The following is a 21363-nucleotide window of genomic DNA, read 5'->3' on the forward strand; positions in this document are numbered from 1 at the left end:
CGGTTGTGTGGTCACCAGTAAACTGAAATAACTCGAATAGTGTTTGGATTAAGTGGTCTCAAAACTTCGGAAGTGAATGGGTCTCCCATAGAATCTTGCAACGGCTGAGGTTGGAAGGGAGCTCTGGAGGTCATCTTGTCCAGCCCCAGCCCTCAAGCAGAGCTGCCTACGGCCAGTTGCCCAGGACCATGTCTAGACGTGGGCCCTAGGCCAGACTGCCAGCCCAGTGAGGATGTGTCAGATATTCTGGGGCACTTAAACAGCCTGTGTGAGCCTATGCTGAAGTGACTGAGTCCCTCCTGAGGGAGTCTAACAAGGGCAAGCTGATTAACTCTTTAGGCTTCAGCCTGAGACTTATAAAGCCTTAACTAAGCTATAAAGCCTTACCATCTCTGTAGCTCCTTACTGGACTTGTTCCAGTGTATGAATGTTGTTCTGGCATTGGGGAGCACAGAACTGGCCCCAGTACTCCAGGGATGCAGTCTAGTAGCTGTGGAATAGAGGTAGAAATACTGCCCTTGACCTGCTGGCTGCACCCTAGCTAATTCAGCCCAGCACACGGGAGGCTGTATTTGCTGACCCACCTTCAGTTTGTTGTTCACCAGGACTCCCGGATCCTTTTCTGCAGAGCCGCCTTCCAGCCGGTCATCCCCCAGCCTGCACAGTTGCATGTGGTTTTTCCATCCCAGAAGTGGGACTTTGCATTTGCCTTCGCTGAACTTCAGGAGGTTTATACCAGCCCATTTCCAGCCTGTCTACATCTCTCTGTCTCCTCCAGCATATCAACTGCTCCCCTGGTTGTGTAGTATCTGCAAGTGTAATGGGAGAGCCCTCTATCCCATCATCTAGATCGTTAATAAAGATATTGAACAGTATTGACCTGAGGCATGCCACTGGTAATTGACCACAGTTGACTGACAATCCACGTGTTCACCTTATTATTTAGTCTTCCAGTCCGTATGTCACCAATTTGGCTGTAAGGATTCTGTGGGAATCTGTGTTAAAGGCCTCGCTACAGTCGAGATGATGTACAGCATCCACTGCTGTCCGCCTGTCCACACAGCCAGTCACCTCATCGGGGAAGGCAATTAGATCAATTAGGTGCAATTTTCCCCTGGTAAATCCATCCTGGCTGATCTCAGTCACCTTCTTGTCCTCAGGTGGCTGGATATGACTTTAAGGAGTATTTGTGCCATAACCTTCCCAACAACTGAGCTTAGGCTGACCAGCCTGTACTTCCTCATCAGAAAAAGTGTTTTGGATTAATATAGAAATATCCACTACAAAAAGGAAATACAGCCATGTCACCCTTTTTTTTTTTTTTTACTTATTTATCCATTTAATAAAATGTATCAAATTGGAAAATACTTAAAAATCCATGTGTGATACAGTAAATCATCAGAAGAGAGTATCATATTCCAAATGTAGAATTCAGGTCACCCTTACAACAAAGAAAATCGCTCAGGTTTGGATTTCTACTTGCAGTAAAAGCTAGTTCTTAAAGCCCATGAAGTATTGGTTTGGAAAAACTCCCACTTACATTTGTGAATGCTTGATTCTCAGGGCCATTAACTGGCAGAAAATAGCATTGAATTAGATATGAATTCCATCTACGCTTTTACTGAGAACTATGATATGCAACATATTACAAGCTTTAATGTCTAGCAAGCACATGCAACTTCATTTAAAAATCCCTGCCATTAACATTTCCCAGGATTACCCTCGTTTTCGAAGAGTGGCCGTCTTATTATTATTATTGGTATTTGACTTCCTCCATGTTTCCTCTAGTTGTTTATTCATGATAGAAATAGTGTTAGCCCTGTCACTTCAGATAATTAATGATGCACCAGAAAAATCAGTAAAGAATATCCTTTGCTGATTATTCATAATTACTTGGGTACTGAGATAGTTGTGCTAATGGGGAAATCTATCTTTGATTTAATTATAAAAGTAGATTGAAATTGCCTTGGAAAAAAATGATCTACTCTGTTTCTGTCTTCTATGATAAAACTCAGTAGAGAGAAAATAAGAGCCTGTTGATACTTATTAAAATTGTTACCCAAATGCTTCATTTTTAATTACTGGGTTTTTTCCTCAGATAATACTGAAGTTGGCTTATTTTAATTTGGGTGATTGATTGTCAAGATCCAACAACTGGTTTTCCAGTCTACACACAAACACGCAATTTTACATAGAAGTACTAATAATGAAATTGCCAGCATGATAGGTTGGCTTCATCAAATTTTTTCCAGAAAAAGTCATAGAAAAGGAGTGAAGCAATGGAATGATGAAAATCAGAGATCTGTATCCCTCAAATATAGCCTTTGTGGGGCAGAAAAGATAGTCACTCTGTACACACATATGAAAATAAAAGAAATATTTGCTTTTTGAGGGTAATTGTATGCCAAAGTGGTGACATTGATCCATCTATTACAGTGTGACACCTCACGATGGCTTTGGACCTCTCTCTTCCTAAAAAGTGTAAATGTCCAACATGCTTTTTGGTATGGAAGTTACTCGTTCTTTTATTATATATTCTGATCATATTTAAAAGAACTAAATTTGGAATATGGTTTAATGCCTGTTCATATGTAGGGCTGTTTATTTGTGCCTCTTTATCTTCTAGATGATGGCAGATCTCATGTTCAGGGAACAGAAGTATGAACAAGCAAGGAACCTTTACCAGAATGTTGTGGGAAAAATCACCAGGTGTATAACGTTAAATAAGCTTGAAGATTGTGTGTGTGTGTGTTCAGATTTCCACTCTAAGTTTTAAAAAACTAACTCATGAAAACATAAAAACTCTCTTTTCTTAATTTCACCCACTAAATTTTCCCCTTCTGAGTAAAATGCTGGATTTCTCAGGAGTTTCTGGAGTGTCACATATAGAATATAAATAGATCTGAAGTTTTCTGTAACAAGAAGCTGGAAGTGTTAGCAGCATCTGAATTTTTTTTGACTCTGAGCTCTGCCATTATTTCTTTTCAAAACCTTACCCTTTTCCCAAGAGATAAGCAGTATTGCTGCTATCTTCTTAATTACAGCCCCCAAAACAAACCAAAAAATTCTGCATTATTTAAGTCAATATTTAAATTTGCCAGATTTGAAAGCGCCTGAGTTACTGTAACATAGAGATAAAATGTACTTTATTGTTTTATAATTTTTAGGTAATTTTTGGCTCTGGAAAGATCAGTTGATTTCTGAGAAGTGGTAAACTTGATAAAACTACATTTTTCTTTGAGATGGTGAAGAAACATGATTATATTTGGAACCTGGATATAACTACTGCAAGGGACTCTACTGCTGGTAAGGCATGCAAAGGAATGTTTGTAGGTTCTGGATTTTCAAAGCAGTGCTGCAGAATCTCTGTGCTGTTTATGCGACTGCTTTACAGCTCAGTTTGTTTCTTCATGTGCACAGAAATTAAACTAGTGTTTTCTGATTTGCTTATAAGTTAGAGCAGGTAAAAAATACAAACGTCTTAATAGGTCAAGACTTCTTTTGGCAAGTACTGGAACACGAAAATGGGGAAAGCTTCACGTATAGTGAAATAGCATACTCCAAACAGAAGAGACGTGTGTTGATTTGAATATATCAACTGCAGATACTTAACACAAGAGCTTTGGCTGAAAATAGTCCTCTGTCTGCAAACTTTAGGAGAGAAATCCTGGCTTAAATTGTTTCAGCGAGCCAAGATTCTGCCCAAGTTGTTTTTCTATCTTGTAGTCAGTAAGAGAATTCAAATAAGTCCTGTAACATACTGTAAAAGGCACCTGTTTATTCTCTATACATTTTGTTATACACGGGACCTCTATATTCTACAAATGTGGGGTTTTACCCATTTTCCAGTTGTATATGTAAGTCCAGGTAGTTCTTAGTCTACTTTTTGGCTCTAGATCTTTTTGGCATTTGGCTTTAAAATGAGAGATTATAATTACAGGGTTTCACATTTAATATGTATCTGTAAATGATACGTCAAAATATAATTGAACAAAACTAATTTGGACTATATAATCAATCTGATAGCAAGAAGTTTCATTTCCTTTTACTGCATAATGCAGAATACAAATTTTTTGTAACTGGAATCTGTTTAACTTATGTCTTTAGCGATTTCTTTATGACTTGATTGCTCAGAGCAGGTCTCTACAGGCATAAGTGACTGGGATGTGTTGAATATATGAAGTCATAACGGAGAGTGTGTGGCACAGATTGTTCAGCCTGCACTGGACTGTCTTTGCAGCACTGAATGAAAAACTAATAAAATGTTCATTATGTAGTTGTGCAATTTTTCTTGCTTCTGAACATTGATGTTTGTCTACATGACACAAATTTAAGCCCCTTAAGGACTTGCTGTGCTGAAATGGAAAGGTCCTGCTCTTCCTCCTGCTTTACTTCTTGCCACACGGTCTCACCTGCTTCCTTGCACAGACTCTGAAAATCATCCAATTCTGTACCTGCCCGATTCAGCTTTCTGAAATGTCATAGAAATAACCAGCAAAAATATGAATATATTTTCCCTGGGTTAGTGAATCAAATAATTTTACCATGCGGGAGGAAAAGTCCCAGAGCTCGAGGCAAGTGAGGACCTTGTTGCCAGGAATAGAGTCCTAACAAGTCACTTTTTTTTTGCAGCAACAATCTGTTAGAGCAGCTCAGCCATGTATGTAACGTTACCCTTGGCAGAGCTGATGGAGTTTGCCCAGTCACCCGTTCTGAGCTATCTAAGTACCTGTAACTGGAGAGCGCCTGAGTCAACACCCTAATGCTGTATGCTACTCTAATAAGTTGTCCTTGCCAGTGGCTCAAAGGGATTCCTTCCAGACTGCAGTTCTTTATCGATGTTTCTCTTCGCTATTTTATTTGTCATCATCACTGTAGTACAGGTATATGTTTGTGAATTTTGTTAACAGTTCACAAAGTTAACATCTGGCATGACCCATCTGTTCTCTTGCTCGCTGTTTCACAAAGGGAGCATTGTGCATTTAGTACAGCTCGTGGTTTTGCTCGGATTTCAGGATGAGAGCCAGAGCATCAGCTTTGATGTTTAAGGTAGAAGTTTGGAGAAATGTGGGCATCTGTGTCCCAGAGAGACATTTGAGTTGGCAGGTTTCCAGCAACACTTACCATTGACAGAGTTTAAATTCATTCAGTACCTAAACAAAAGTACTTCATTAATTGCAGAAGCACTCTTTGTGCAAGCCTATAAGCAGAAACTGAGTACTTAAGCAGTCACGATTCAGTGCAAGAGTCGTGGTACTTAGGGAAAAGCAAACAAGCTCGTTCTCCTCCAGGGCTAACTTCCTTCTTCCTTGGCAGAGTTTATGTTTCTTTATTCCTGAGCCCAACTGGCAAGACACATGTGATGTCCATGTGATAAAACTCTTTAGTCTCTAAACCAGAGTGTGTGCAACCCAATTGCCTATTGGAATCATTCCTCGCCCGTATTATGCGCTAAAATGTGACCAAGTATTGTCTGAGCCTGTGGTGGCTGACATGGGGCAAAACCACACCAGGAATTGTGCAAACCGTTTCACAATACAGACAGCAGAAGGATGAGCCAAGCCCTTAGCTCCAATGCAGTTTAGTTTTTGGTGTAGAAGGAGCTCTAGGTCTGAAGGTAAATGTAGAAAATTTCCTTTTGAGCCAATTAAACCTCTGGAGTTCAGCTTTGGACTTGGGCTTAGTGATATTGAAGATGCAGAGCATGGAGTTGGTTAGTGTATAAACTCTCCCAGTCACTTCACCAGCTGATCAGCATGAACATGTCATTTCTGGAGTAAGTCCGGGCTTTTCTTTATCAGCGGCAAACATGGAGAAGGGGTGTATCAGAATGCTTTTTAAACTATCTTTGCTACCCTAGTTAATAGTCGCACTTGCCTCCTTGCCTGGTTGGAAGGCTCATCCCAGTGATCCGAAAGCTCAAAGTTTGTCATGTTTGGGAATATCCCAAAGCCCTACATGAAGAAGATACATCAACCACACATAGCAACAGGTAGCACCACTGCTACAATAGCAACAAATAAGGTACTGCAAGGTTCCCGCCTTCTTTACCAGCAAGCATTTAGCATCAAGTTTATCAGTAAGTGGCTTACTTGCCAAGAGCCTCAAACACAGTCGTGAAAATGATAATTTAAAGCTGATGACCATGAAATGGAGAGTGGGGGAAGAAGGGATGGGGAATTGTGTCCTAAGCAACGTAGCTCAAGCAAGGACCAAGAACAAGGGCCAGAGCAGCAGGTCCAAGGGGTATGGCCCCAGATGAGCCTTCTCGGTTTTGGTTTTTTATCTCATTTAGCATCATTTTCTCGCAACATAGCAGTTTCCACAGAAGTCTGACCCAAGGTTGCAGCTCCACTATGTCAGAGCTGACCCCGAACGTAGGCAGCTGAATACCCACGGGGTGTGAGGACCCTTGCCAAGCAGGGTTTGCCAGTAGAGATTCAGCTGATCCTGGTCTGCCCAAGGACCTTCTTCTGTTGGAGGATATCCAATGAGTCCAAGAGCCCTGACTTCTTTCCAGATTGTCTTGTACTTGTTTCAGGCCGGGCTTGCCATCCCAGGCTCTGCTGTCGCTGTTTAATGGTGCTGGTGTTGGTTGTCCTGCTGGATGAGAGCACATCTGCAACTTCTCAGCAAGAGAAATTCTGATCCTCAGTCAAAAATTGGTTCGCTGTGCATCCAAGTGCACATGTTCTTCAGCTGCTGTCATCTCAGTTGTCGGTTTGGCTGAAAGACCAGGCACTGCAAACACAGTTAACTGAAGCTAGACTAGGTGGGCATCCATCCATCGACCAGTTCAGATATTGTAGGGTGTGTGCCATTCTTTTCACACCAGTGTGAATGACGTGAGAAAGAAGAAAGAAGGGAAAACAGAGGAGGGTGCCTTATAGGTATCCTCCGTGCATCCTACTGAGATAAAAATTTGTCTTAAGTGTTTGAACAGACATACAGCAAAAGCACAAATGTACATATTGACAACACACTTAGATATAGAATATTAATATCCAACCATTCCTTTTTTAACGACTTTTCATTTTAAAAAATACAGGATAATGTAACACTCCTGAAAACTTCCATGCTTGCGAGACCTGGAGTAGGATGAAATTAGCTACAGAGCAGGTATGCGAACAGTAGCAGTTTCAGGTGATTAATTTCTAGTCTGGGAAACAGAGTGATTTATGAGATATTTAAAAGCCCAAATGCATAACCCCTCTGTTTACATATGGAGTAGTTTGAATCAACAGACAAAGTTGCATATTGCTTTATGTTAGCCACTATTTGAGAAACTAGGAAATACCATATAGAATTTAATGTTACAGTAATTTAGATAAGAAGGAAGAGACACGAGAGGGTGTAAGAACAGCAGAAAAATTGTTAAAGGAGTTTTGCCCGTGTTTGCAAGAGGGCCCAAATCAGCTAAAAATGTTACAGAAATACTGTTTAATGGCTACTACACAATGTAGAAAAAGCTCCAGGGTACTTGTAGAAATGGCAAAAAAATGGGTAAAAAATTCTTTAGATCTTTTAATCCACATTCCTTCCTGTTAGAATTGCTGATAGACTCCTGCTTTGCTTTTTTACCTGCTTTTTCTCCATGATGAATAGCATTTTCTTCTTAACTTTAAACTCAAAACTTTGAAATTAAATTATTAAGCATATTAAAACACTTATATATGAATATATTTACTACTGTGTTCCATGTTGAGTAAGAACTAAAAGAGACAGAATGTAGGCTATTTATCTTGTACTTTTTCCTCTTGTCTTAGTGTCAAAGTGATCTTTTCCAGTAAACACACTGGGTGAGATTCTGACGTCATTAATACTAAACTTTTCCATTGATTCCTCTGGAGTTAGGATACCAGTATTTATAAAGCTTCATAGACTAATTTTTCTAAAGCTTACGATTTATTGACCTGTAGAAAATCACACCTGTAACTCTTAAGAGTTATGAAAACTGTGGATTTCAGTCAACTGCTTTCTAGGGCAACAGTCGCTTAAACTGAAACAAGAGATTGAATTGTGTACTGAATGTTCTGCAGGATCTGGAGGCAAGATCAAGGTACTGTGCCATTAAAAGTAAATAAACAGAACATTATTTCTCAAGACTTACTCTTTCAGTTCTGTGTTGTGCATAAATAATTTGAATTATTGATGTTTTGCGCCTTTCCCAAGATTTTCAATATACTCAAATCAATATTGGGAAACAGCAGTGTGAAACTGCAACTAGCTGAACACTCTGGTCCCGATCCAGCAAAATATTTAGTTACACACTTCCCCTGCACGAATATGTATACTTAATGGTTTTAATAGAGCTATATGAATGCTCAAAACTAATCATCAATCATTAAGCATACTAACGCGGGTAACATGTATTGCTACTTAAAGGAGCCCTTCGACCTTGATTTGATTAGCAGTGTTTTGAATAACTAAGAGTTGAATCATCCAAATTCTTCATACTGCATTGAGGAAACATGTTGTCACGTTGACAGCACCCAGCTGTAAAAGGTTATTCCTGGAAATTGTATCTTTGCCTGTAACGTGGGAGATGGTTTTCCTTTGTATCTTCTGTGCTCAGTGTTTAGACAAGCTGAAAAGCTTTGACAGGTGTTTTAATTATAAAAACTTTTGATTCATATGTTCCATCTAGTTTGTCAATAATATGTTGCCCAAATATAAAGATTTCATATAAATTCCCTGTACTATGAGATCCTAGGAACATGTCTGTAGGAATTCAGGTGCAAGATAAAAAGATTAAAGTGCAGGTATATGTTCAGTGGTTTTTAATGCTATATTGGTGTTTCCTATAAATGGCAGTCCTGAGGTTTATTTCACAATCTGTCACCATCCCGTTTGGTTTTGCATTAGCTTTTTGTAATAAGACAGTGCAAGATACGATGCAATCACTAACATGTGAAGGAAGATCGCTGCAATCCATGTGATTTATATTTTCTTAGAAGGAAAACATTTGAATTATTGTGACAATGACGCAAGCCCATGTGATATTTAAAACAGACTGACAAGGCCAGAATTCAGCTAAAACAATTAGCAAAAGTAAACTGAATGTTGTCAGATGCTGAAGAGTCACAAAAAAGTGGGGCGTTAGTTGTTGTTGTTACTCCTCTCCCAGTTCATTGATCCTTATCTACTGGTTTCCTCTCCAAATGCAACGTGTGCTGAAGCAGGACCGTGTAGTCCCCAGGACCCGTGCTGGCATCTGGGCTCTGATAAGTGTGGTGACGTTCCCGTGTGTGCAACCGCTGCGGACACCTTAGTCTTCATTTCCCAACCCTGGGTAGTGTGAGCCCACCAAGTGCTTGGCACTTTACTTGGAAACTGGATAAGGATCCAAAGTGCATAAGACCTTATGACCTAGCAAAATTTTTTCCTTGAAGCTCTCTTTTTGGGGGTTTCCTAACACAACGTACACATTAAGCCGATCTAAGTGTCCAGATAGAAAAAAAAATTATACCACGGGTCACATGTTCATTACCTCAATGTTTTCTGGGATATCCTATTTTAACTCTAAATCTGTTGTGATATCAGCTCTGAAGTGCTGGTTTAGTCTTAGATTAACCTTGAGGAGCTATACAGGTGGTAAACAACAACTTTTTCTGCATCTCTTGAAGGTTTCCAACTTGCTTTCAGTTACCTAAAGGATAAGAGATATATATGTGGAGGTGATAGAAATTTGTCATGATGCAAGTCATTCAAAAAAATTTGAATTACATCACTAGAAAACCAGGTTTTAATTTATTATTAACTGCCTCTTTTTTAACTAGGTTTTGACACTGTCTGCAAGTATCCCAAAGATTCAAGATTTTAGAAAAGGAAGAATCAGCAATGCAACTCTGAAAATCAGTTCTTAATACAAAATCTATTAGAGATGTCAGCAGACACTAGAAATAAATAAAAAAAAAAAAAGTTGAGTAAATATGTATTTTAGACTTTTTAATTAACATAAAATTAAAGGTTTCATTTTTTGAAGAATCACATGGGAAGACAACTGTTTAAGAAAAGAATAAGGTGACTCAGACATGAACACTAAAGTCTGTGTGTGTTCAGCAAGGGAGACCTTTAGGCTCACCAACAGGGAACATCGCATTTATCATAGCTCTATTGTAGAGATGATTCAGTTTAAAAGACAGTGAATATCCGAGCTTCTCTCTTGCAGCCACTTATATTATTTGCTCAGACTGAAAGAACACTAAAGTGGCAGTAAATTGGATTTATCAATTTTAAACATCCTTTACCTGCCCGGATGGTGCAGAAAGGTGTTAAATAAAACGAGTAGGACTGTCATATGCAGTAGCCTGTGTTAAGGACATTATAAAACCTGCCATCTCCAGCAGCCTCCAGGACCCAGGATTTCTCCTGCCCGGCTGCTGGAGCCCAGTCTGGTGTCCTTTCAGTGGGAACACTGGGCCCTCGCACCCACTATACAATCTCCTACTTGACAGCTAGCCCAGCTTGCTTGTCCTGTACAGCCCCCTTGAATACCCCAAATCCTCAAGTTCATCTTCTTTTTCCCTTCTTAGCAGCAGCACCCTCCAGGTTAGCTCTCCAAAGCTCAGCCTGTGGCTCCTTAATGGCCTGTCATTACTGTCTGGAGACTTTTGGTCTTCATCATTGGCTTAGTTATCCCTTGTCTGCCAGGTTGGTGTGCCTGTGCTTTGCTTATCCCTTTCCCTTTTACTTGTTACCACCTCTGAACTAAAAAGATTCTTGATCTTATAACTTTAATGAAGCAGATGCTCTCACCTATCTTCAACAGTCCATATACCAAAATTCTTTAAAAATCACTTTCAGAGTAGAGTTAATGTGTGCATTGTAACTTAAATATAACATTATTTATTAGGCAGCCTGCACCTCAGCTGCCTAATAAATGTATCAGGCAGCATTTTTGGTGTATGTGTATATCACAGTGTATACTAACTCTAGTGTTACTCAGTCACTTGCCCTTTCCATTGACATTATCATATGAAATATCAGTAAATATGGGTTAAGTGTGTGTATTTCATGAGGCTGACCTTAAATTTGATAAACAATTTTATCATTAAAGTGAATATACAGGCATTACCTCATGTCATTTTACATTTTCAGTGCTGAAATGTGAAGTTTTCTTACTCATTTGTTCTGTGTTTCCTTCTTCCTAAGAATTTCTTTTGAGTCAGATGAGTTTTAGATATGCTTCTGGACACAGAGATAAACGGTGTGGTCTGACAAATTAGCCATTTCATATCATGCTTACCTTTTTACAGCTCAATAGTACTCATACTGAAATAAAGGCTTCATCCTGTAGCAATAAAAGAAGTTGAAAGAGTGAAGTCGTTTGTCCCTTCATCCTCATTTATTGATGATTAAGGCCACTGTAGCGTATTTATTAAGAAGCATACATTAGATCAAGGTTTTGTCAGTGTTTTCAGGACAGTGTATCTATAGACTTTCTTCTCTAACAGAAGGGTTTCTGCTCACGTTGTCCTAGCTTGTTGCCAAATGATAAGCTAGGAATATTTTTATGGGTTTATTAATGTGTCATCGACTCAAACTCAGGTATGAAAGAGAGGGAATATTGAGAAAAAATAATGAAAAATTAAATACTCTGTGTGCATTGGAAGGAACCTTCTCTAGTCCTACTTAATACATTTCAAACCATCTGTGTTGAGAAGAGGAGCATGTGCTTTACATTAGCACATACTTAATGTGCTTAATACTATCCTGAATAGAGATGTTATGTTGAATTGCTGCTATACAGAAGAAAGGGAACCTTGGCATCTGCACTGCAAAAATAAATCTGAGGCTTTCATTTCTAGAGATGTAGTCAATAAATAAAGATATATGTAGGGCTGAAATGTGTCATGCCACAGACCCATCTAGCCAGTAGCCTAGTGACAATGGCCGATAGCTGATGCTCAGGAAAGGCGTGTAAGTGCAGAGCAGACATAAAGCTGCACAGTAAACACACACCATAAACCATCCCAATGTCTGGAAGTCAGTTTGTGCTATAGGGCCTCCCTGAAAGATAACTATATCCCCATCTTCATGCTCAGTAGCTCCCAGCTGATCTCATCAAGTCCACCCAAAACTCCTCGTTTGCTTGTACAGCCCTGGAATCTTTCCCCTCCATCCATCCTATCCCTCACAACCTCCTAATCGTTCCCGTCACTTATAGAATAATCTACTCACCCAGAAAATGCTGCTGTCATCAAAATATTTAAATCTGATGCTCAGAGAACAAGGACAAAAATACTATATGGTAATTAACTAAAGAGTTAATTATCACTCGTTAACTAAGCAGTACTAGAGCACCAGTTAATTAAACAGTGCTAAAGCACCAGCTCAGACATTGTCTTGCTTATTCTGTGGAGTTGCATGTTAGCACAGTCTAGCAGAACACTGGTTTGCACCAGCCCATGCTCCCCAAAGCAACTTCTATGCGTAGTTTGGAAAGCTAGTATGGACGAGAGACCGTGCTCCATAGGCAGCGTGGGGGAGACCTCTCTATTTCGGAGTCTAAAAGAGTTTTGCCATGTGGACACAAACAGGGCCACTTGAGTTGGCTTTGTGATGTGAAAGATGCCCCATTTTGTCAACTGGTAAAGTCTCGAAGCACAGAAATCCATTTTTGCCTACACTTGTGAGAAACCCTGAGATGGCTCTGGCTTGAGATGGTTCTTCAAAGAAGAGGAGTCCTGGACTCTGATTCCAGGACTGTTCATGTCCTGAAACAAATTTCATAGCCCCTGGAGGGTTATGGGCCTCTCAGATTTGTCAGTAGGTGAGATGTTGTGTTTTGGATGGCAGCTCTAGTCTTCGGCATCTCAAGCTTCACAACTGGAGCTCCGTGGTAATGCTGTGATACCAAAAGCGAATCAGCCTTCTCATTGACATTAATGCCAAACTTCGTGGTTTTTCATTTCCTTCTCTTACAGTTAAATTCCTAACTCATAAATTCTTTTCACCCTGCTAAGTGCTTGTACATGGAACAGCTTCCCAGTCCCAACGCTCAAACTGCCCTTTCTCCATTCACATATGTCCCATAGGTTCACCTCTTCCACAAAGCACATATGTAGAGCTCAGCACAAAACACAGACAGTCTCTCAAGAGCTCTACGCTAAAACAATGCCCAAAGTGGAGGAATTCCTAAACCAGATGTAATTCATCATCCTCAGTGTAATTTATTTCTCCTTCGGGCATTACAACACAGCCCAACATCAAAGCCACTCAGCTGCAAAATGAGTATGATACCGTGCACATTGCTGTAGAGTGCAGATTATGGACAAACAATTACTCAAGCTAAATGGCATGATGTCCAAAAGGAGAATAAACAAACAAGAATGTTCTTCAACGAAATTGTGTGTAGGCAACACATAAAGTCTTTGGAAAAATAAATTAGCAATAGAAAATGAGTGAGTTTGCCAGGTCTAACAAGGATGAGGAATGTAGTGAAAGTGAGTGAAGAGACTGTTTGGCTAAGAGGCCACTTTCTGACCTCCTAGCCAAAACTAACTGGAAGCTAAAAATGATCTATGATGTAAGGGGGAAAAAGTGTTCAGTGACTTAAAGAAGGTCTCAGTGCTGAAATATCACAATGAACTTTTTATGGCTTCCAGTAAAATGAAAAGGATTTGTTAAAGAGGACTGTTGGGATGAAATGGGAAAGGTCCTGGTCCTACCATAGCCATTCCATGGGCAGTGGATCCTATTAGCATACCTGGGTGGATGACCCTCGCTGTCTTCTCCAGCTCATTTCCTTAACTCTTGCTTTTTCGCTTGACAACTGGTCTCTGGCTGCAGTTCAAGTTCAAGGTGAGCTTTACTTCCCACCTGTTGATGTCCTGTGTGTCCCAAGAGGATTTCCCCTGATCATGGAAACAAGTCTCTGAGTTTCCACTGGCTACAGGCATTTCTTGTTTTCTTCCTCACTGAACATGTAAAGCAGGGCTGTATTTTACATGTAACCGAAGAACTTGTGCATTTGCTCTGCTCCTGGTTAGAGGCCTTAAACCATTAAAGGGTTATGAATCACGATGCACCACAAGTATGAGATGGTTAGGTGACTGCAGTTACTGAGGACATAAAAAAGCAAAACTTATTTCCCCCTACAAGAAAGTTATCCATTACAAAGTCTTCTACATTTTTTTCTGAAGTGCTACATCAAGGCCACAGTCAAAGATCGGATGCAGGTCTTGGTGATATTACCTGGTGCCTGCCCTGCCTACCGCCTGTTGCAGCCTGGCAGAAAAGGACCTGGGGATCCTGGTGGACACCAAGTTGAACATGAGCCAGCGGTGTGCCCTTGCCACAAAGAAGGCAAATGTTAGCCTGGGCTGCATTAGGCAAAGCATGATCAGCAGCTCAAGGGGGGTGATCATTCCCCTCTGCTCAGCGCTAGAGAGGCCACACCTGGAGTACTGGGTCCAGTTCTGGGTTCCCCAGTACCAGACAGACACAAACATCCTGGAGAAAGCCCAGCAAAGGGCCACAAAGATGATGAAGGGACTGGAGCACCTCTCCCATGAGGAAAGGCTGAGAGCTGGGACTGTTCAGCCTGGAGAAGGAAAAGGTCAGGTAGAATCTCATCAGTGTGCCTAAATACCTGAATGGAGGGTGCAAAGAGGATGGAGTCAGGCCCTGACCAATGGTGCCCAGTGACAGGACCAGACCGAGCACGGGAGCAGGTTGCTCAGGGAAGTTGTGGAGTCTCCATCCTTGGAAATATTCAAAAGCTCTCTGGGCGTGGCCCTGGGTGACCAGCTCTCCGTGGCCTTGCTTGACCAGGGGGGTTGGACCAGACAACCTCTAAACCTTCAACCTAAACCATTCTGTGATTATAGAACCTTTTCCATTCCTCAGAGAGAGCCCAGGTTTCTTCCAGCTGCAGCATCCCCCTTGGCCATAGCCCAGCCCCCTACCTCCCATCCTGCCACTGAGAGCCAGAATTTTGGGGCAGGCAGAGGAAAACTCCTTCAGCAGGGAGGAAAAAGATCCTAAAAAAGGATCAAGGTGTCCAGCCAAGGACAGTTTAACATGTCCAGCCAAGGCTGAACCACTCTCAGTGGTTACACTTCTCTCTGGTTGCTATTTTTATCTAGTTGACAAAGACCAGTTCATGTTCCACGGAGTGGCAGGCAGCTGGACTGACATAAATTTCGTACAAGGGAGCACAACATGTGCATCAACAATCGCTAGTCAGAAGTGTTGGCTTCTTGAGCCTGGGTTTGCACTGCTTTGTTTTTGTCTTGATCTGAGAGTACTCCAAATTTATCAGTTTTTTTTTCTGCTCCATGGCCCTGTGGGAACTATGCAGTGTGGAGATGTTTGTGTAACCTTGGGCTCTACCGTGAACAGTTCGCTGCTCCCCTTTTTTTTCCACATAATGTTTTTGATCAGTTTAATGAGTACAGATAAATTGTATTTATCACAAATTTAGACACAGGTTCTTATTGTATATTTTAGCATAAAAAGACTTTTTCTTGGGAAAAATGCTACCGCTTCATTAAAGATGCTTCATTTTCTGGTTCTTCTTAGTTCCTTGGGTAAGTTGCAATTGAAGTATTTGAGATGAGAAAGGGTGAACCTCTCAGACTGTAAGTGGTGCAGATTAGAGCATATAGATTTTTTCCCTGCAGTTACTGTGCTAGGACAAAACCTAATGTGAACACAATTGTTCTGGCTGGAAGGGTTTTTCTCTATTGCGGGAACAAGATTTCCATGAGAAAGATCTGGTAGTTCTCTGAGGGAGGGAAGGAAAAACCTATACCCTGAAAGAAAGGGGATTTAGGTTGGTGCACAACCAGCTGGCAGTTAGAGTGTGGCTGTAGGAAGTACGGGAAACAAGTCAGTTTACATGAAACCTTTGCATCTTGAAGCCTGTTTATGGTATTCTTCAACCATGGAGGCTTTAAAGACGGCCTCCAGGAGGGAGAGCAATCACAGTGTCACCACATGCAAGTGTCAATCCCTTGATCTTTCGGACTTTCAGCCAGCCTGGCTGGCTGCCCTGTGCAGCACAAGTTTGTTGCTGGCGGTAACCCGTGCTGACTGATGCTCTTTAGGAATCCACGTGACAAACTGCGCTGCTTTTTTTGTGTGGTTAGGGGCAATCTCTGGAAGTCCCCTAAGGGAAGCTCTTCAGAAGGATGTGCTGGTGGGGAGAATAATTGGAGGCCACGAGGCCGAACCACGCAGCTGGAAATGGCAGGTAATGCTGGTGTCTTATGGTTGAAAAAAGCCTTATATTTGAAAAAAAACAGTGAGAAAATGACAGCTTCCACTGTCCAAAGCCACACACCCCATTTCTGCAGAGGCATGGCATGGCTTGGGCGTAAAATACTTTGTCCTTTGATCCAGGTATCACTTCAGATTGCCTATGCTGATGACCCGTGGTTCTACTCTCACATTTGCGGTGGAACCCTTATCAGCAGCAAATGGGTCATGACTGCAGCCCATTGCCTCAGCGTGTGAGTAGGGTAAAAAGCGTTAAAACTCCAGTTCTGCTCCTCATTCTTTGCTGCAGAGGGGAGCCAGACCCTTCTCATCCTCTGAGCTCCCCACTGGTGCCGTTCCTTGCACAGCTGGACATCTCACGGAGCACTTAATCAAGGGAACTGGAAAACTCTGTTTGCTTTAGCCTTGATTTTACATATTAATTGCTGACTTCCTGGGAATGGAAATCAAGCTGATTGATGATTTGCATAAGAGGAGGTGCATTTGCATGAATGTGAGCATTTTGAATGGGTGTGCAACCTGAGAAACCTGCACAGAGAGGGAAAGATTGAACAAAACCCATGTTTCCTAGCTCACGGGCCTTGTACAATTTGGTCTGCAGCGTGTCTAACACGCAACGCCGAAGCGATACAGCGTGACACCAGTAAGCGAATGCTCCTCTTCAGTTACTCATGCCTTTAGTGAATGTACTTACAAGAGAGTGTAACAAGCTGGTCCTTCACACTCTCTTTCAGACAGATCCAGAGATGCAAAATGAATGTTCTCGTTCAAAACCACACTCAGCACTGTATTAGCTGATGCTGCACCTTCACTTAGCTCACCAGCAAACTGCGGGCAGCATTTGCCTGATTCATAAGACCATTCAGCTGCAGTCTGTTGAAAATCCTCCAGTGGAAGGCGCTTTAGAGGGGATTACATTGGTCTCAGTGGTGCAGGAATTACACTGGAAACCTAGCGGTGGGGAGTAGTTTTTACATTTCATTTCCCTTCATCCCATATTCTGTGATTTGTTTTCAGGCCACCAGGCGCAGCCTACCGAATGGCTCTGGGTGAGCACGATCTCTTGGAGGTGGATGGCATCGAGTACTATATTGATGTGGATAGAGTCTTCTTTCATGATGACTGGAATCCCAATAACATTGCCAATGGGTAATTATTTTGAATGGTTGAATGGTACTTAGCACCCTGTCCCGTTAGCGTTTATGTGTGTATTCAGTCCCGTTCCCAGTGAGGCTGGATTTGTGGGAAGATGATGCAATGGAGATTTTCCAAATGACCACTTCTCTTGGAGGATACACGATGTCTGTGTGGATAACCTCAGTCCTGCTTTGTGCAAGATGGGGGAAAGATGGCCCTCACAGTTGGATCCAGGATGCACAGCAGATTCAGGGGCTTGCTGTCAGTCATCTGATGAAGGGAAGCCAGCAAGGAAATGCTGAGGGACTGTCTTAAATCTCCCCTCAGAGGCATGCCTGTCCACCCAAGGTCTACTGAAATTTGCTCTGGGGTTGAGTGCCTCCAAAGGAGTATGAGATTTTGGGGAGATGTTAGCCCTTTATCAGTCTATATCACAGCCTCTTCTCTCTTAATTAATTGTTTATATTTTCCTGTTGCCTGTTGATAGCTGTAAGGATTAATTAATGATGTTTGCAAGGTGCTTGTCTATCATCATGCCAGAAGCTAGAGACCTGTATAAGTGATGAAACGTGAGTGATGGCAACTGGTTTATGACTAATTCAGGATTTTCATTTTTTTCATTTTCAAGAGTCTTTTGCCTCTATCCCAATTCAGGCATCACATTGCCCTGCTGCGCCTTGATTCTTCTGCCTATGACAATGGGTTCGTTGAGCTGGGAATGCTTCCACCTGCAGGAGAAATTTTGCCCAATAACTACCCCTGCTATATTACTGGATGGAGGGTGGTTAGTGGTAAGCAAGGGGGAAGCAGGAGTGTTGAGGGTCCCTCCTGGTTTCAGAGGGACCACTGTGCAGGTAGGATTGCACGAGGGAGGGTGTGGGCTTCCTTCCACAACCACTGGAGCTCCTGGACTAAAATCTGACCCTTTCTCTGCTAGCGAGTGGCACCAGCATGGACAGACTGCAGGAGGTGATGCTGCCGGTGGTCAACCATGAGATCTGCTCCCAGGATGGCTGGTGGGGATCTCAAGCAAAAGCCACTATGATCTGTGCAGGCGGAGACGGCGTGAGGGCTGGATGCAGTGTAAGATCTGTTACTATCAGAGGATTTTCAAGCTCCCCTCTTTCTCTTTCCTTCCCATCTGACCTTGCTGTTCCTTCAGCTGGGACCTGTTTTTGCCATTTCTCCACCTGCAATAGCTCTCCTGCAAATCCTGGCCCCTTTGCTGCTTTCTGCTGAATATCTTCTAAACCAGACTGCCCCGCATTCCTCCATCTCCCCACAGAGCAGTCAGCAGAGAGAAAACTTCCAAACCCTTAGGGTGCATCTCTCCCCTCTGTTTTTGGAGGAGAGATTTGCCCTCTCTTCCAGCATCATGTCCCATTGACCAGGTCCTGGGGACTAGGTTGAGACTTTGGCAGTCCCCTCATCCAAAGGATGAAGCTGCAGGGAAGTCTTACCACTCCTCCAATGTTGCTGTCATGTTGCACCCCAGGCCAGGCAGTGCTCCCCACTGCTTGTCACCCTTCTCCTCCCCAGCCACTCTGCTTACAGGGACAGCTGAGGTTGCTACAAGTTTTGGCTATGTCCAGCTGAACCCTCTGAGCCAGGTTAGGTGGAAAAGGGAGGTGCTGTGAGGTCCCCTGTATCCCAAGGGCTCCAGGTGGCCCCAGCATCAAAGCAAGGACGTCTGGCATGTGAAGGCAGGGGATGCCTCTTGCCTCTGCCTGAATTCCCTTCACTACAGAGATGGCTTCTGGTGAAAGCAACTGTGCAGATCACTTAAAAAATAATGGACAAATACATAACACATTTGATTATGTAAATATATTAATATAATATAGAAACATACAGAAATAAACCAGGTTATGCAATTATACATAGTGCAATTATAGGTAAAGTATAATTACAGGCCTATAGATATTTAGTGTGGGTTTTAGTGTGGTTTAATTATGGCAGAACCTTGTTAGAAACTGGGTTCTGAGCCAAGCAAGAGCCTTTATCTTCTCATATATTTTAACTCAAATTACTTCCTTTTTCACCGCCTTAACTTCCCAGGACCCTTTGAATGTACTTGTTTAAGAAGAACAAGGGGAAGAGCATTTCCCTGCTACCTTGTGGCTTGTAGCTGGAGAGGGCACTGGTTTTTTAACAGAGATGCTGTGCAGGTGGGCCTCGCTGGGAAGGACTGCGTGTGGTGCAACATGCCCTGGACCATTTGCTGACAGTCACTATATTTGCAAGGGTGGTGGTAAATCAGGGTTTCAGCCCTCCCTGGAGGGGTGTAGGTGTATGTATGTGTGTGTGTGCACGCGTGTAGACTGAGGAGATAAACAGTGGGTCTGATCTTTGCAACACCTTGGGAGGTGCTGGGTGGTCTCTGCTCCCATACTGCTGGGGAGCAGTCAGCCCTTTGCAATGAAGGCAGCACACATTTTTATTTTCATGTTCAGGATAGTGATTAACTAACTAGTGCTCTTTAATCCCACCCAGTCGTTCCTCAGTTGCTCAGATGATTTGGCTTAATATGTTCCTCTCCTTCCTCTTATCCAGGGTGACTCCGGGGCTGCTACAAAGACAATCGCTGAGAAGTCCATGGGATTGTCATTTTGGGCTAGTTCCTTACTGTAACACATACAAGAAGCCAAGAGTCTTCACACGTGTGTCAGCCTACGTGGACTGGATCTACAGTGTAAGTTGCTCGAGGTAACTTGATGCATCACCCATGCAGGCAAGGGAGTGCCAGAGGAATTGGAGTCTTTTATTTATTAAACCATTAGGACTTGAAATGGGAGATCTGGGGAGGTCAAAAATTGGGATATTTGGTGATACTTTTGGTGTAGTCAAACAATTGTAAGGAAGGAGCTGCTGCCTTGGAGCTGAAATGCTCTGCTGGGGACCATGGACAAAATTCAAGCCAGGCAGGAGCTGGGCCCTGTGTTCAAAAAAATGACCATTGCCATTAACGCAGACAAAACCTTACTGCAGGAAACCGCTGAAGGAGTTAGCTGGCTGGAGAATGGGAAATGCAGCAAACATAAAGCATCTCTACAAGGGCAAGTCCTGCAGTGCCACACTCTGCACTCTCAGCTTTACATTCAGGAATGAGCTACGAGCTCTTTGCTCCCAGAAATAATGTCTGGCACAAGGACCAGCCATTTCCCAGGCACAGGGGATGGTTTTGTGGAAATACCACTGTAAAACATGGGGCCTGCTAGGAAGAAAGGTGGGGAGAGGTATTTTAAATCACTTCAAGGAAGAGGGAGGCTACTGCAGTTCAGAAACCTTTCTGGGTGGGAACAGGTTGTTAGAGCAGTGCCCTGGCCCAGCTGGGAGCAAGCCCCCCTCCAGAGCACTTACATGGGATGCAGACCTGTGTGATTCTGGCGCTCTCCTGCTTCACCTCTTTTTTGTTTTCCAGACTGTAGCAGATAATGGAGGTTTCTAGATAAGGATCAACTGGTGCATGAATCTGAGAAGAGCTAGAACAAAGTATGTCTGCTCATTGACCCTCCTCTCATCCCTTCTACACCTCTTTGGGCCATTAATAGCAAGGTTTGGCTAAGACCATAATAAAGTATCAGCGACTGTAAATAACCAGTGACCTGTTGCTGTGTTTGATCGGTCCTAGGCACCGGCTCAGACCCTGTCAGCACAGAAGGCGGCTCCAGCAAATGCCACAGCCTGTAATGACAGTATAAGCTGGTGACAGTGCCCTTAACTTGGGGCTGGGCTGTGGGCAGCGAGCATGGCACCAAACCCACCCTGCCAAAAATGGCTATGACGGGTTTTTCTCACTGAGGGATTCCTGAGGGATAACCCCACCAGCAGCGAAGGCGGTCAGCTCGGTGCTTGCAGGTCAGTGGGAGCAGAGCAACGGTGTGACACTGCCGGGCACAAGTATAAACTGGGAGAGGAGTGGCCGAAGAGCAGCTGTGCAGAAAACCCTGCAAGATGTGGGGGTGCTGGTGGGCAGCAGGCACAGCAGCAGCCAGCAGG

General features: G+C 42.7%; 1 protein-coding gene across 1 annotated transcript; it reads left to right on the plus strand.

Moving 5' to 3' along the window:
* The first annotated feature begins 1023 nt into the window (after positions 1 to 1023).
* LOC104351171 (elastase-1-like) lies at positions 1024 to 20812 on the plus strand. The gene is made up of 7 exons (XM_086467332.1): positions 1024 to 1084; positions 16056 to 16201; positions 16351 to 16460; positions 17245 to 17376; positions 18019 to 18155; positions 18302 to 18429; positions 20786 to 20812. Exons 1-7 carry the CDS (start codon positions 1024 to 1026, stop codon positions 20810 to 20812), a joined length of 741 nt encoding a protein of 246 aa, XP_086323458.1.
* Positions 20813 to 21363: the final 551 nt, after the last annotated feature.

This window comes from Leptosomus discolor, chromosome 6, assembly GCF_034619465.1.
Source record: "Leptosomus discolor isolate bLepDis1 chromosome 6, bLepDis1.hap2, whole genome shotgun sequence".
In the NCBI taxonomy this organism is placed as follows: Eukaryota; Metazoa; Chordata; class Aves; order Leptosomiformes; family Leptosomidae; genus Leptosomus; species Leptosomus discolor.